General features: G+C 48.7%; 1 protein-coding gene across 1 annotated transcript in view; it reads right to left on the bottom strand.

Annotated features, from left to right (window-relative positions):
* Window positions 1–393: 393 nt before the first annotated feature.
* The window catches only part of PADI2 (peptidyl arginine deiminase 2), a 77,617-nt gene continuing 61,322 nt past the window's right edge, over window positions 394–16,688 (bottom strand). The window contains exons 12-16 of the mRNA XM_077456349.1: window positions 16,375–16,519; window positions 8,504–8,597; window positions 6,482–6,558; window positions 5,870–5,995; window positions 394–5,126 (exon numbers count right to left, since the gene is read on the bottom strand). Of these exons, the coding sequence (XP_077312475.1) occupies window positions 4,878–5,126; window positions 5,870–5,995; window positions 6,482–6,558; window positions 8,504–8,597; window positions 16,375–16,519 (691 nt within the window). The 3' untranslated portion in view covers window positions 394–4,877. The remainder of the gene's footprint in view (window positions 5,127–5,869; window positions 5,996–6,481; window positions 6,559–8,503; window positions 8,598–16,374; window positions 16,520–16,688) is intronic.

The following is a 16,688-nucleotide window of genomic DNA, read 5'->3' as shown; positions in this document are numbered from 1 at the left end:
AACAATTTCAGCAAGTTCGCCCACCTCTCAAAGCTCACAGGGATTTTGGTAGGATCAACAGTTTTTCGTTTTGTTTTTTATAGTATATTTAACAGACGAAAAAAAAAAAAAAAAGTTATTCGTTTGGGTCCCTGTACGCTTTAATACATGTGAGGCAGTTGAGTAGTAAGGCCGTAGTTGAGTAGTAAGGCCATAGTTGAGTAGTAGAAGGCTGTAAGGCCGACTCTCACCTGAGACACAGCTATGGTGTCCATACATCTTCGGATTCACATGGCCCCCTCCTCAAATGCACGATTCTGATTGGCCGCTGTCCAAAAATAAATCAGGGAGGGGATTTTCACACTTGTAAACACTCTTTGCACACTAAGCCATGAAGAGATGACTCCAGTAATATCCAACATTCCAAAAAAAACTTTATTAATCTGGGTTAGTAATTTTACAAGGCAGGTCAATACTCCCGGGAGGCAGGAAATGAGAAAAACAAAAACATTCTGTGACAACCGGGTTTTATTCCCGGTCATGGAAATGTCCTCTTAGGCCTCACTAAGGTAGGTGATTGACGTCAAAAGGCGTTTTTTTTTTTTTTTTTCTCCATCACACCCGAATACCAGTAGAGGGCATCACAGATTTAGATTTCATCTCATGTCTTCTGAGAAAGGGAAGTGCGAAGGATTGACGCGACAGAGGAAAAACAAAAGTTATAAAATTTCAAGAAAACAGAAGTTTAGGAAATAACAGAATAATAATATTAGTGTAGAAAAAGAAATATAGAATAGAATCACATCCTGTTATAGGCAACAATATACTGTAAGTCCCCAAGGCATAAATAAACAACAATGTAAAAAGATGGAAATAGGAGGCTACGACTGAACCCCAACATCCACTCCTGCCATTGTACTGAAGGGGGGGGGGGGGGCGATCCCAATAACATCCTTGTGCCACCCTGAGCATTAAAATAAATACAGATACAAAGAAGAGGAACCTATTCTGGAAAGGGAGTTATAACTTAGTTGTGTGTAACCCGTTTCCCCCGAAAATAAGACCTAGTGTGATTGTCGGTGATGGCTGCAATATAAGCCCTACCCCCCAAATAAGTCCTTGTAGGTCTTATTTTCAGGGTAGTGCTTATTTTCAGGGGAAACGGGGTAAGGCTTATTTGGGGGGGTAGGGCTTATATTGCAGCTATCACCGACAATCACACTAGGTCTTATTTTCGGGGAAACAGGGTATGTATAGTACATGGAGATCAGGCGGGCAATGTCTCACCAATAAAGTTCCAATTCATCCAAAAATGGTGTTTAGTAGGGTTGAGGTCAAACCATGACTTTATGGCGCTCGCTTTTTACACAGGGGACAGTCATGGTGGAACAGAAAAGGGTCTTCAAACGGTTATCCCAAGGTTGGAGGAACACAATTGTGTACAATGTCTTTGTATGATGTAGTCCTGCCCTGTCCCGTGAGGAGGCCACTCGCGGTCTTGTCTTGTGACGACGAGGCCAGTCGCGGTCTTGTGCCACGACGAGGCCCAGTCGCGGTCTTGTGCCACGACGAGGCCCAGTCGCGGTCTTGTGCCACGACGAGGCCCAGTCGCGGTCTTGTGCCACGACGAGGCCCAGTCGCGGTCTCGTGCCACGACGAGGCCCAGTCGCGGTCTCGTGCCACGACGAGGCCCAGTCGCGGTCTCGTGCCACGACGAGGCCCAGTCGCGGTCTCGTGCCACGACGAGGCCCAGTCGCGGTCTCGTGCCACGACGAGGCCCAGTCACGGTCTCGTGCCATGATGAGGCCAATCACGAACCCTTCCTATGATTAGGTCAATCACTGTTCCTTTCCATGAGGGTAACCACTTGTTGGGGAACAGCCGTCTTGTTCCATGATGTACCAGTCACTGCACTGCAGGGGGGGTCCATATACAACTGACCATACAGTGTAAGTTTTTACTGCTGAGAGTACAATTGTCTACAACAGCAGTTCCCAACCTCAGCCCTTAAGTACCCCCAACAGGCTATGTTTTTGTAATTTCCATTAGATAAAATATCGGTCATAAATACCAAGCCATTGACACTGCTTCAAAACATGACCGGTTGGGGTACTAAAGGACTGACATTGGGAACTCGAGTTCATCCACACCAAAGTTCAAATGTTTCCAGTGAAGGGTCCTGGTAACACCGTATCATGCAGACACTGAAAACAATGGTCTTGTGGTAATAGAGCATTTGTGAAGTCAGGTACTGATGTTGGGTGAGAAGACCATTAGAGTTCCAATTCATCCCAAAGGTGACCAGTAAGGATGAGGCCAGGGCTCACTGAAGGCCCCCACTCCTGTTTTTCCATACCAAACTGGTCAAACCATGTCTTTATAGCGCTGGCCCCCCACTCATCTGGAAAGGCTTTCCTCAAAACTAGTAGTGTGTCTGTGACTTTTGGCCCATTCAGCCAAAAGAGTATTTGTGAGGTCAGGATCGGCATTCCAGTTCACCCCAAAGGTGTTTAGTAGGGTTGAGGTCAGGACACTTAAAGCGGAAGTAAACCCATCCATAAAACAGTTTTCTGGCACGCGCCGGAAATGTAAGACTCCAATTGGTTGTGCTCTCAACCAAGCTGTCAAACTATCCAATGGCTGGTGTCATAACTGATCACATGTGCAGCATCATGGCAGTTGTAGATTAAAAAGAAGACAAGATGGCAGCTTCCTTGGCTGAAAACGATGGGGGAGGGGGGGTTTACTTACACCTTAAGTTCCCCACCAAACCATGTCTTTATGGAGCTGGCTTTGTACACAGGGGGGCACCGTCATGGTGGAACAGAAAAGGGCCTTCACCAAACTGCAACCACAAGGTTGGAAGAGGACAGTTGTCTACAATGTCTTCGTATGATGGAGAATTAACAGGACCCTTCACTGGAGACACCTCAACGCCATCATTGGAAGGGTGGGGGGGGGGGCATATACAACTGGTCATACAGTGTAAGTTTTTACTGCTAAGAGCTCAAATTGCTTTTAAAGACCAGGAAATCTAAAACACAAAGGACTGGCACGGATCAGTTATTACCATTCATGCAGACACCAACATCCAACACCGACAGTTCTTTGAATTTATAATTTGGATTTGTTGGTCCTTTAACAAAGGCGACACGTGGGACAGAACGTCAGGAAAGCAACAGGCCGCAGAGGAATAAATGGTTCAGATTTACGTACAGAGATGTGCATGTTAGTAATAAACCTTCATCAACAAATCCTTGTTTACGGAACTCATATTTTATATTTCTTGTATAGGCCGTCCTATAGAATTCATGGTGTGACTCGTGTTTTGTGCTTATTCACATCTTAAAAAGAAGACGAAAGGTTCTTGCCTTGACTTTAATGTAGAGGTTTGTCAAAGGAAGGCTAGGCCCAGTGCGAAAAAAGGAAAGCGGATTTGTTATATGAGCAACCTCTGAAACATCTGGGCAACAATGAAGGTGGCACCATCTTTTATTTACAGTTTGGGGAATCCATCAGGGAGGGGGGTGACATCATCATGCGTCTACCAGGAGTCTCCAAAAACTCTCTAAACAAAGGGCCAGTTTACTGTCCTACAGACTTTTGGGGGAAACAGACTGTGGTCATTAGAGGTAGAACATGTTCCGGTATCAGTGGGAGTAAGCAATGTGCTATTTTTGGTGTCAATGAGCACAACTGGGCCCTGGGTGGGAAGAATCATGTCCCACGATGGTGTCACTGGGAGGTATTGTGCCCCACCGTTGGTGCTATTGGGAGCAATTGTGCCCCACCGTTGGTGCTATTGGGAGCAATTGTGCCCCACCGTTGGTGCTATTGGGAGCAATTGTGCCCCACCGTTGGTGCTATTGGGAGCAATTGTGCCCCACCGTTGGTGCTATTGGGAGCAATTGTGCCCCACCGTTGGTGCTATTGGGAGCAATTGTGCCCCACCGTTGGTGCTATTGGGAGCAATTGTGCCCCACCGTTGGTGCTATTGGGAGCAATTGTGCCCCACCGTTGGTGCTATTGGGAGCAATTGTGCCCCACCGTTGGTGCTATTGGGAGCAATTGTGCCCCACCGTTGGTGCTGTTGGGAGCAATTGTGCCCCACCGTTGGTGCTATTGGGAGCAATTGTGCCCCACCCTTGGTGCTATTGGGAGCAATTGTGCCCCACCGTTGGTGCTATTGGGAGCAATTGTGCCCCACCGTTGGTGCTATTGGGAGCAATTGTGCCCCACCGTTGGTGCTATTGGGAGCAATTGTGCCCCACCGTTGGTGCTATTGGGAGGAATCGTGCCCCACCGTTGAAGCTATTGGGAGGAATCGTGCCCCACCGTTGAAGCTATTGGGAGGAATCGTGCCCCACCGTTGAAGCTATTGGGAGGAATCGTGCCCCACTGTTGAAGCTATTGGGAAGAATCGTGCCCCACTGTTGAAGCTATTGGGAAGAATCGTGCCCCACTGTTGGTGCTATTGGGAGGAATTGTGCCCCACCGTTGGTGCTATTGGGAGAAATTGTGCCCCACTGTTGGTGCTATTGGGAGGAATTGTGCCCCACCGTTGGTGCTATTGGGAGGAATTGTGCCCCACTGTTGGTGCTATTGGGAGGAATTGTGCCCCTTCATTGGTGTCAGAGAATGAACTATTGCCCCAAGGACCAAATAAAAAACAAGCAAAAGCCCGCATTCCGACCCCTGAGCCACAGTTCGGAGATCACCGGTCTATACAATGGCTGTAGCAGCTGAGTGACCCTTGGATTCTGGTATCTGCTTTCTTGGTTAGTGGCCCCACAACACCGGGATTGGGATTAGCAGTATTTTACAGTCCTGATACTAGAGGGCTTCACTGCACACCGGATCGCAGGAGAGGACAGGTGGGGGGACGGGTAGCGGCGCTCTCAATTGCCACTCTGTGGCTCTTCCATCTGCCACCACTTGAAGCTGAACGGCTTCCGGCGTACATTGGTGCCGCAGTGTACCTCACCAAGCTTCTTGTGGTAGGACACCACATCGTCAATGAAGGTGCAGGTCAGGTCCAGCGGCTTGAGCTGGTCGATGACATAGTCCTCCAGGCAGCAGGTCTCCTTGATGACTGGACCGTATGGCTTAGGAATTCCCAGCATCTTTCCCAAGACGATCATATTAACCTGAAGGAAAAAAAAAAACACACACGAGGACAACAATCAAAGAGGAGCAAAGCATAAAGGCTTAAATATTTCTCATGCCTTTACAATAGATAGTGAAATGTTTGTAGATATCTGACCATATATAAGCTTGATGGGCAACCCATTCCGAAACCATAGCCATGAATATGGAGTTGTCCCCCTTTGAGGCCCCTCGCTTCTGGGAAGACTTTCTACAAGATTTTGGAGGGTGGCTGTGGGAATTTGTGAGGTCAGGTACGGAGATTGGATGAGAAGACCTGGCTCACAATCAGCATTTCAGTTCATCCCCAAGGTGTTCAGTAGAACTGAGGTCAAGGCTCTGTGAAGACCACTCAAGTATCTCCATACCCAACTGGTCAAACCATGTCTTTTTGTGGTGTGTCTTTGTACACATGGGGGGGGGGGGGGCACAGTTAGGATGGAACAGAAAAGGGTCTTCCCCGAACTGTTACCATGAGGCTGGAAGAGCATAACAGTCTACAAAATCTTTGGAGTATTAACAGGACCCTTCACTGGAGACACCAGGCCTCCATTATTTGAAGGGGGGGGGGGGGGGGGGTGTCCACATATTTTTGGTCATATAGTGGAACTTTGTCACTGGTTCCACCATGACACCACCAGTCACCGCCTTTAGTGTCCGAAGCTACAGTCAACCAGAGGGACATCTAAGGAGAAGATACAGGTACAAGTAAAAGTTGATGCCGGTGCGGTCACATGAGACTAACCATATTGGGAAAAAACGCGTTAGCCTGTCCATCCTGCAGTTTGAACAAAGCTGGAATATCGATGATGTCGTCTTCCGTCAGGCCGAGCTCCCGCTTCAGGATATCGCGATTCCAGTCGATGCAGTGCTGCCGAGGGACAAACAATAAATAAGAACCCGACAAGCCATAAAATATTAAAAACGTGAACCAGAACTTTTGCTCTTCCTAAGCACTAGGTGTCCATATCTACTTACCTTCCCCTCCTCCTCCAACCCATCCAACTTTTCAGCCACCCCACCAATGACTCTTAAAGCAGAACTGAACCCATCAATTTAACAGTTTCAAAAAAAAAAAACAGTTAGGTCACAACATCCTCCGCCTTAGTACTCAAGAGCCCCCCAGTCCTGATGCAAGCAGTGGCCGGACTCTTGGAAGACGTTATGCAAAAAGTCAAAAACGTCCTCCAAGCGCGGCGTTCCCTTTCATTAATTGGATTTCGAGCTTAAGAAGAGCCTCTTCGTACCCCCTGAAGCGGTTCCCAGTAAGGACTGGGGGGGGTTTTCCCTGACATTGCATGTTCTGGTATCCTCGGTACCCGGACCGTGTACAGGAATTCCCATCCGTATTCCTCACCTGAGCGTAGCCGTTCTCCTTCACGATAATATCCGTGGAGAGGACTTTGGTGACCGTCCACCTCTTGGTTTCAAATCCTGCAATGACACAACCGGGCAAGTCCGGTTAATTGTCTCAATCTACATTGATGGATTTATGTGATGCAAAAAAATACCCCAAAATGACCTCCAGCCAATCGGCAGAGACCCCGCCTCCACGCCAACTCGCCATGGGGAATGCTAGAAGCCTCAGCTCCATTTTTTTTTTTTTACTGCCAATGCCGCGGCATTTAGTGTTTGTTCAGCCAATTGTTTTGTGTTTAAGATAAGCGGGGGAGCCGGTGGCGGCCGCTCCATTAGGGGCGCACCGCCCCCCCCCCCCCCCCCCAATCCGTGTGCCCTGCCCTTAATCTACATGCAGGGCGCCCGACGCATTGATGTCAATGGATCTTTTTTTTTTTTTTTTTTTTTTTCTTAATTGGCTTCAAAAAAAGGGTGGGATCAGGGCTCGGGGCCCACCCAGTTGTGTAACATTAGTAAATATTTGCTTTTGTCTTCCTGCTTCTCCTCCCGGCCAACAAGGAAGCTGGTCTGAAGACCCGATTGGCTGAGAGAAGAAGCGACCGGATTGGCCCGGGAGCAGAGCCGCCAAGGAGGAGACGCGGGGGTAGGGGGAAGCCGTCTGCGACCCAGATGGGTCAAGTGCGAGCGATTTGGGGGGGGGGGGGTATTTGTTCATTGACCGAGCGATAGGAGGGGTGGGGGGGTTTGATTGACGGAACGGAGGGGGGGTGGTTTGTTTGCCGCCCAACCCCCCCCCAAAATAAAAAGAAGGTCACCAGCCACCACTGTCAGAACCCCTGTTGGGCTTTACCGTTGCCCGGGGGACTCCAATGGACAGGTTTAAGTATTGGGACGCCTACCTCTACACACACATGAACTTTAAGGAAGTCCCAGTCTTAGTCCGTAGGGTCCAATACTGAGTTGGTCCACCCTTTGCAGCTATATCAGCTTCAACTCTTCTGGGAAGGCCGTCCACAAGGTTTAGGAGTGTGTCTATGGGAATGTTTGACCATTTTTCCAGAAGCGCATTTGTGAGGTCAGGCACTGATGTTGGACGAGAAGGCCTGGCACACAGTCAACGCTCTAATTCATCCAAAAGGTGTTCTATCGGGTTGAGGTCAGGACTCTGTGCAGGCCAATTAAGTTCCTCCACCCCAAACTCGCTCATCCTTGTTTTTATGGACCTTGCTTTGTGCACTGGTCCAAATCATTTGTTGGAGGGGGGGGGGGGGGGGGATTATGGTGTGGGGGGTAGTTTTTCAGGGGTTGGCTTTGGCCCCTTAGTTCCAGTGAAGGGACCTTTTAAGGCGTCGGCATACCAAGACATTTTGGACAATTTAATGCTCCCAACTTTGTGGGAAAAGTTTGGGGACAGCCCCTTTCTGTTCCAACAAAGCAAGGTCCATAAAGACATGGATGAGCGAGTATGGGGTGTAGGAACTTGACTGGCCTGTACAGAGTCCTGACCTCAACCTGATACAACACCTTTGGGATGAAATAGATCGTTGTCTGTGAGAGCCAGGACTTCTTGTCCAACATCAGTGCCTGACCTCACAAATGCTCTTCTGGAAGAATGGCCAAACATTCCCATAGACACCCTCCTAAACCTTGTGGACGGCCTTCCTAGAAGAGGTGAAGCTGTTATAGCTGCAAAGGACGGAGCCAACTCAATATTGAACCCTACGAACTAATACTGGGAGGCCATTAAAGTTCATGTGTGTGTGTAAAGGCAGGTGTCCCAATACTTTTGGGACCCCCCCAATCATGGATCCCACCCATCTGATTGGCTGCAGTCACTGTTCGGAATTTTTTTTTCCACCCGGCTCCTTAGACTTTTAAATGAAAGCTCACCAAGCCCGGTGGTGTTGGCAGCGCCACCCACAGATCACATTTTGCCCGGTTCACGGGAACGGCCACGTATGACCAGTCCAATAGAGACGATTGTTAAGAGAACTTTCGCTATGTAAGTGAAGCCACGTACCCTGGAGAATGGCCACGTCTCCGTGTCCTTCCTGCTTCTTGTCCGCCAGGATTCGGAGACAAGTGGCCGGACTGGCCAGGAGGAGGCGGAAACCCTGGAGAGAGAGAGAGAGAGAGAGAGAAGAGAGGAGACCCCCATCAGAGAAACCCCACCGACCGAGACAATACAATCCGCCCCAAACAGGTTCAAACCTGCCCTGGGAAAGGACAATTGTAAACCCAAAAGGCTTGAATCTGATTGGTTGCTGTGCGACAATACAGAAAGGTCTCACTGCATGCGTGTGACGGCGTCTATGAACCAAGGAGCAATTCAGGCGATACTCAAACCAGCCACCTGGTGGCAGCATTACACAGCCTGGAGAATAACCCCCGTCCAATAACAGCCAAATTCCAACCGTCACCTTCAGCCCGACAATCTCATTCCGTGTTACAAGACCCGTGTGTAATATGATGTGCAATGCTCTGCAGCACTCTCAATGACGAGCAATGCTCTGCAGCACTCTCAATGACGAGCAATGCTCTGCAGCACTCTCAATTAGTGATGGACGAACTTCCGACGGGACGTTTCGCGAACGCGAAACGCGAACGGGCACAAACGTTCGCGAAAACGACCGTTCGCCGCGGGCTCCATTGACTTCAATGGGAGGCGAATTTCGCAAACCTTTAGGTCGAATTTGCGGCCACGGGGTAATTATTAGGGGGTAGCACGCAGTCCCACCACCTGGACAATAGCATAATACATGTATGAGGTGAATTTGGGATCGATAACTACAAGCATTTTTTTTTTATTTGGGAAATTGTTCTGACAATTCAGGACTATGGAGCTAATGAAGGCAATGGAGGAGAGGGAAGGTCAGGGACCAGGGTAGGCAAACAAGAGGGTGCAGGAGATACAGAGCACTGACAGCAGCACCGTAATACAGAGCACTGACATCAGCACCGTGACATACAGCGCTGACAGCAGCTCCGTGACATACAGCGCTGACAGCAGCTCCGTGACATACAGCGCTGACAGCAGCTCCGTGACATACAGCGCTGACAGCAGCTCCGTGACATACAGCGCTGACAGCAGCTCCGTGACATACAGCGCTGACAGCAGCACCGTGACATACAGCGCTGACAGCAGCTCCGTGACATACAGCGCTGACAGCAGCTCCGTGACATACAGCGCTGACAGCAGCTCCGTGACATACAGCACTGACAGCAGCTCCGTGACATACAGCGCTGACAGCAGCTCCGTGACATACAGCGCTGACAGCAGCACCGTGACATACAGCGCTGACAGCAGCTCCGTGACATACAGCGCTGACAGCAGCTCCGTGACATACAGCGCTGACAGCAGCTCCGTGACATACAGCACTGACAGCAGCTCCGTGACATACAGCGCTGACAGCAGCTCCGTGACATACAGCGCTGACAGCAGCACCGTGACATACAGCGCTGACAGCAGCTCCGTGACATACAGCGCTGACAGCAGCTCCGTGACATACAGCGCTGACAGCAGCTCCGTGACATACAGCGCTGACAGCAGCTCCGTGACATACAGCGCTGACAGCAGCACCGTAAGCAGCCCCAGGAGGAAGTCAGCACAGCACAGGGATGGTGTGATCCCCTCATAATAAGAACCCCCAGGAGGAAGTCAGCACAGCACAGGGATGGTGGGAGCCCCTCATAATAAGAACACCCAGGAGGAAGTCAGCACAGCACAGGGATGGTGGGAACCCCTCATAATAAGCAGCCCCAGTAGAAATATGACACCGCTCAACCTCTTCAAAGAGGAGGGTAGGGGCATATAGTACGGTGTGCTTTTTTGGGTCAGGGAAGTGAGCCAAATGAATTAAGAAGGTCTGTGTGCTTGATTCCAAAAATTGTTTATAGACATATACATGGTCTACTGATCACATGTGTTGAATTCCTCCGAGATCCATGCCTCATTCATTTTTAGAAATGTGAGGTAGTTAACACTGTCGTGAGCTAGGCGAGTACGCTTATCGGTCACAATCCCCCCTGCTGCGCTGAACGTCCTTTCGGACAGGACACTGGATGAGGGGCAAGCCAACAGTTCGATTGCAAATTGGGCAAGCTCTGGCCAGAGGTCAAGCCTGCCCACCCAGTAGTCTAGGGGTTCATCACTCCTCAGAGCGTCCACATCGGCCGTTAACCCAATGTAGTCGGACACCTGACGGTCTAGGCGTTCCCTGATGCTGGATCCGGATGACACCTGTCGATGGGTCGGCTGAAAGAATGACCTCATATCCGAAGTCACCAACACATCTTCAAACCGGCCTCTTCTTGCAGGCGCTGTTGGATTGGTACCCGCAAATCCTTCTCTGGGAGTGGGAATTGCTCCTCTGCCAGCGCACGCAAAAGCAGAATGCAGCATTTCTCGAAGCAAGGCCTGGAAGTGCTGCATTCTGACAGCCCTCTGCGACGGCGGTAACATTTCCGCCATTTTGTGTTTGTACCGGGGATCTAAGTACGTTGCCACCCAGTACTGGTCCTTGACCCTCATGCTTTTTATACGGGGGTCCCTATTAAAACACTGGAGCATGAAGGCCCCCATTTGCACTCAAGCGGAAGGTATGTGGTGGTGGTGGTGTTGTTGGTGGTAGTGTCTTTGGGGGTGCACATAGCAGAGAGTGAAGAAGAGGGTGCAGATCGAGAGGATGAGGAGGGTGCAGAAGAATAAGGCTGAGTGAGCCACTCAACCAAGTCTGGTGCGTCCTTTAAAGTAATTGAACGCACCTTCTGCAACTTCCCACTTTGGCTCAAGGCTGTTGCTCCTGCCCTACCCCTACCACCCCTGCGGAAGGGCCTGCCTCTTCCTCTGCCTGTCATTTTTTAAATCACCCTGTGACAAAACTCTTAGTCCCTATACCGCTGAAGGACTGCTGCAGTATAGGGCAGCGGTCAGCAGTAGTGCACGTCAACCCTATGTATTGTGGACCGATAGCGGTCCTTACAGAACAGCAGACTGTACTGCACTCAGGCCTATGTACCGTAGCACCCTATACCAAGTTACCAGTCCTTATAAGAACTTTTGTGGACCAAGCAGGTTGTGTGTTAGTGATTAGCAGACTGTACGTCAGTCCCTATACCAATGAAGGACTGCTGCAGTATAGGGCAGCGGTCAGCAGTAGTGCACGTCAACCCTATGTATTGTGGACCGATAGCGGTCCTTACAGAACAGCAGACTGTACTGCACTCAGGCCTATGTACCGTAGCACCCTATACCAAGTTACCAGTCCTTATAAAAACTTTTGTGGACCAAGCAGGTTGTGTGTTAGTGATTAGCAGACTGTACGTCAGTCCCTATACCAATGAAGGACTGCTGCAGTATAGGGCAGCGGTCAGCAGTAGTGCACGTCAACCCTATGTATTGTGGACCGATAGCGGTCCTTACAGAACAGCAGACTGTACTGCACTCAGGCCTATGTACCGTAGCACCCTATACCAAGTTACCAGTCCTTATAAAAACTTTTGTGGACCAAGCAGGTTGTGTGTTAGTGATTAGCAGACTGTACGTCAGTCCCTATACCAATGAAGGACTGCTGCAGTATAGGGCAGCGGTCAGCAGTAGTGCACGGCAACCCTATGTATTGTGGACCGATAGCGGTCCTTACAGAACAGCAGACTGTAACGCACTCAGGCCTATGTACCGTAGCACCCTATACCAAGTTACCAGTCCTTATAAGAACTTTTGTGGACCAAGCAGGTTGTGTGTTAGTGATTAGCAGACTGTACGTCAGTCCCTATACCAATGAAGGACTGCTGCAGTATAGGGCAGCGGTCAGCAGTAGTGCACGTCAACCCTATGTATTGTGGACCGATAGCGGTCCTTACAGAACAGCAGACTGTACTGCACTCAGGCCTATGTACCGTAGCACCCTATACCAAGTTACCAGTCCTTATAAAAACTTTTGTGGACCAAGCAGGTTGTGTGTTAGTGATTAGCAGACTGTACGTCAGTCCCTATACCAATGAAGGACTGCTGCAGTATAGGGCAGCGGTCAGCAGTAGTGCACGTCAACCCTATGTATTGTGGACCGATAGCGGTCCTTACAGAACAGCAGACTGTACTGCACTCAGGCCTATGTACCGTAGCACCCTATACCAAGTTACCAGTCCTTATAAAAACTTTTGTGGACCAAGCAGGTTGTGTGTTAGTGATTAGCAGACTGTACGTCAGTCCCTATACCAATGAAGGACTGCTGCAGTATAGGGCAGCGGTCAGCAGTAGTGCACGGCAACCCTATGTATTGTGGACCGATAGCGGTCCTTACAGAACAGCAGACTGTAACGCACTCAGGCCTATGTACCGTAGCACCCTATACCAAGTTACCAGTCCTTATAAGAACTTTTGTGGACCAAGCAGGTTGTGTGTTAGTGATTAGCAGACTGTACGTCAGTCCCTATACCAATGAAGGACTGCTGCAGTATAGGGCAGCGGTCAGCAGTAGTGCACGGCAACCCTATGTATTGTGGACCGATAGCGGTCCTTACAGAACAGCAGACTGTAACGCACTCAGGCCTATGTACCGTAGCACCCTATACCAAGTTACCAGTCCTTATAAGAACTTTTGTGGACCAAGCAGGTTGTGTGTTAGTGATTAGCAGACTGTACGTCAGTCCCTATACCAATGAAGGACTGCTGCAGTATAGGGCAGCGGTCAGCAGTAGTGCACGGCAACCCTATGTATTGTGGACCGATAGCGGTCCTTACAGAACAGCAGACTGTAACGCACTCAGGCCTATGTACCGTAGCACCCTATACCAAGTTACCAGTCCTTATAAGAACTTTTGTGGACCAAGCAGGTTGTGTATTAGTGTTTAGCAGACTGTGCGTCAGTCCCTATACCGCTGAAGGACTGCTGCAGTATAGGGCAGCGGTCAGCAGTAGTGCACGGCAACCCTATGTATTGTGGACCGATAGCAGTCCTTACAGAACAGCAGACTGTACTGCACTCAGGCCTATGTACCGTAGCACCCTATACCAAGTTACCAGTCCTTATAAGAACTTTTGTGGACCAAGCAGGTTGTGTGTTAGTGTTTAGCAGACTGTGCGTCAGTCCCTATACCGCTGAAGGACTGCTGCAGTATAGGGCAGCGGTCAGCAGTAGTGCACGTCAACCCTATGTATTGTGGACCGATAGCGGTCCTTACAGAACAGCAGACTGTAACGCACTCAGGCCTATGTACCGTAGCACCCTATACCAAGTTACCAGTCCTTATAAGAACTTTTGTGGACCAAGCAGGTTGTGTATTAGTGTTTAGCAGACTGTGCGTCAGTCCCTATACCGCTGAAGGACTGCTGCAGTATAGGGCAGCGGTCAGCAGTAGTGCACGGCAACCCTATCTATTGTGGACCGATAGCGGTCCTTACAGAACAGCAGACTGTACCGCACCCAAGCCTATGTACCGTAGCACCCTAGACAGACCAAGTTACCAGTCCTTATAAGAACTTTTGTGGAACAAGTGAGTTGTGAATGATTAGCAGACTGCAGCAGAAGGGCAGCAGTCAAGTATAATATTCTTTCTATATTTGGAAGAAAGAATATTATACGTGTACAAGCCTATTACCGTACCACTGATACCAGTCCTGAAAAGAACCTTTGTGGAACTAATAGTAACAGCAAGTCTTTAAAATTATCCTCACTGCCTGACACACTGCTTCCTGCCTGTCCCTATACAAATTGGCAAAAAAGAGTAGGCTGGAACGATTAGCTGGAACAGCTCTTTTGTGGACCTGATAGTAACAGCTAATGATGATGATGATGATGATGATGAAGAAAGACTAATCTGGCTGAGCTGTCCCTAAAATAGCAGCATACAGCGCTCTGTCCCTTTATCTAAACTGACAAAAGAAACTCAGGCTGCTGACCTAACACCTATACCAGTCCTGAAAAGAACTTTTGTGTACCAAATAGCTAGCGTTTTCTCTGTCCCTACTCCACACAGGATCCTTTCCCTACAGTGACAGAAGAAAGAATGTAAAATGGCCACCGGATCGGGTGTATTTATAGGTTAGGGGGAATGTCCAAGTGTCCATGAGCTGTCATGTCTCAATTGGTTGTCCTGTAACACATGATAAACGTGTCACGAAAGGTTAAAGTTCTTGTATACATTAAACACGTAAGTCCGCCGGGGCGAACGACGGAAAAAGGCGTTCGAACCCGCGGACGGCGAAAGTCGGAAATTCGCCGCGAAACGACCGCCGGGCGAACCGTTCGGCCATCACTACTCTCAATGACGTGCAATGCTCTGCAGCACTCTCAATGACGTGCAATGCTCTGCAGCACTCTCAATGACGTGCAATGCTCTGCAGTGCTCTGTATGTATGAAGTGTATGCAGTGCTCTGTATGTATGAAGTGCAATGCTCTGCAGTTCTCTGTATAAATTATGTGCAACACTCTGCAGTGTGCTCTATGATGCACAATGATTATTCTGTATTGAATGACGTGCAATGCTCTGCAGCGCTCTGTATGAATGACGTGCAATGCTCTGCAGCGCTCTGTATGTATGAAGTGCAATGCTCTGCAGTATTCTGTATGAATGATGTTCAGTGCTCTGCAGTTTTCTGTATAAATTAGGTACAACGCTCTGCAGTGTGCTCTATGGTGCGCAATGATTATTCTGTATTGAATGATGTTTAATGCACTGCAGTGTTTTGTATTGAAGTGCAATGCTCTGCAGAGCTCTGTATGATGTACAATGCTCTGCTGTATTCTTTATTGAATGATGCAATGCTCTGCAGTGTTCTGTATGCATGATGTGCAATACTCTGCTGTATTCTGTACAAATTATGTGGCAACGCTCTGCAGTGTGCTCTATGATGTGCAATGATTATTCTGTACTGAATGATGTGCAATGCTCTGCTGTATTCTGTATTGAATGATGCAATGCTCTGCAGTGTTCTGTATGTATGATGTGCAATACTATGCTGTATACTGTACAAATTAGGTGCAACGCTCTGCAGTGTGCTCTATGATGCGCAATGGATTATTCTGTATTGAATTATGTTCAATGCTCTGCAGCACTCTGTATGAATGGTGTGCAATGCTCTGCTGTATTCTGTATAAATTATGTGCAATGCTCTGCAGTGTGCTCTATGAGCAATGATTTTGCTGTATTCTGTTTTGAATGATATGTAATGCTCTGCAGTATTCTGTACCTTATGATATGCAATGCTCTGCAGTGTTTTGTACCAATGATATGCAATGCTCTGCAGTGTTTTGCATCAATGATATGCAATGCTCTGCAGTGTTTTTACATCAATGATATGCAATGCTCTGCAGCGTTTTGTATCAATGATATGCAATGCTCTGCAGCGTTTTGTATCAATGATATGCAATGCTCTGCAGCGTTTTGTATCAATGATATGCAATGCTCTGCAGCGTTTTGTATCAATGATATGCAATGCTCTGCAGCGTTTTGTATCAATGATATGCAATGCTCTGCAGTGTTTTGTATCAATGATATGCAATGCTCTGCAGCGTTTTGTATCAATGATATGCAATGCTCTGCAGTGTTTTGTATCAATGATATGCAATGCTCTGTAGGTTTTTCTATCAATGATATGCAATGCTCTGCAGGTTTTTACATCAATGATATGCAATGCTCTGCAGGTTTTTACATCAATGATATGCAATGCTCTGCAGTGTTTTGTATCAATGATATGCAATGCTCTGCAGTGTTCTGCATCAATGATATGCAATGCTCTGCAGTGTTCTGCATCAATGATATGCAATGCTCTGCAGTGTTCTGCATCACTGATGTGCAATGCTCTGATACTCCTATATTCAGTTCTGTCACACATTATAAAGGACGCCCCTCCAACTCCCGCAGGACACAACCGGCTTCGGTGGACTTACCTTCTGATTCGGCGCCGGCACAAAAGTCAGGAACTCGTCCACGTGACCCACAAACAGCCAATCGCTGAAGAGCTCGATGGGCGGCTGCACCCGCTGGGCGTGCAGGAAATCTCTCACCACTTTGGTCATCCGTCTCCCGGAGGTGCTGCGCGGCAACGAGAAGAAGAACAAAAGATTTACCGGTAAACAAACCAGCAAAACACCTTCCCTGCTTCTAACCCGAACAGAAAATCGCATTGCATCGCATCGCATACTAGCACATTCTGAAATACCTTGGACTGTCCCGGTCACCACTAGCAGGGCTTCCCCTGGTC

Source organism: Lithobates pipiens, unplaced genomic scaffold (assembly GCF_037356315.1).
Source record: "Lithobates pipiens isolate NorthernLeopardFrog02 unplaced genomic scaffold, aLitPip1_a1.2 Scaffold_27, whole genome shotgun sequence".
Lineage (NCBI taxonomy): Eukaryota > Metazoa > Chordata > Amphibia > Anura > Ranidae > Lithobates > Lithobates pipiens.
The sequence above is the reverse complement of the archived record's forward strand: the minus strand, read 5'-3'. Positions and strand labels throughout refer to the sequence as shown.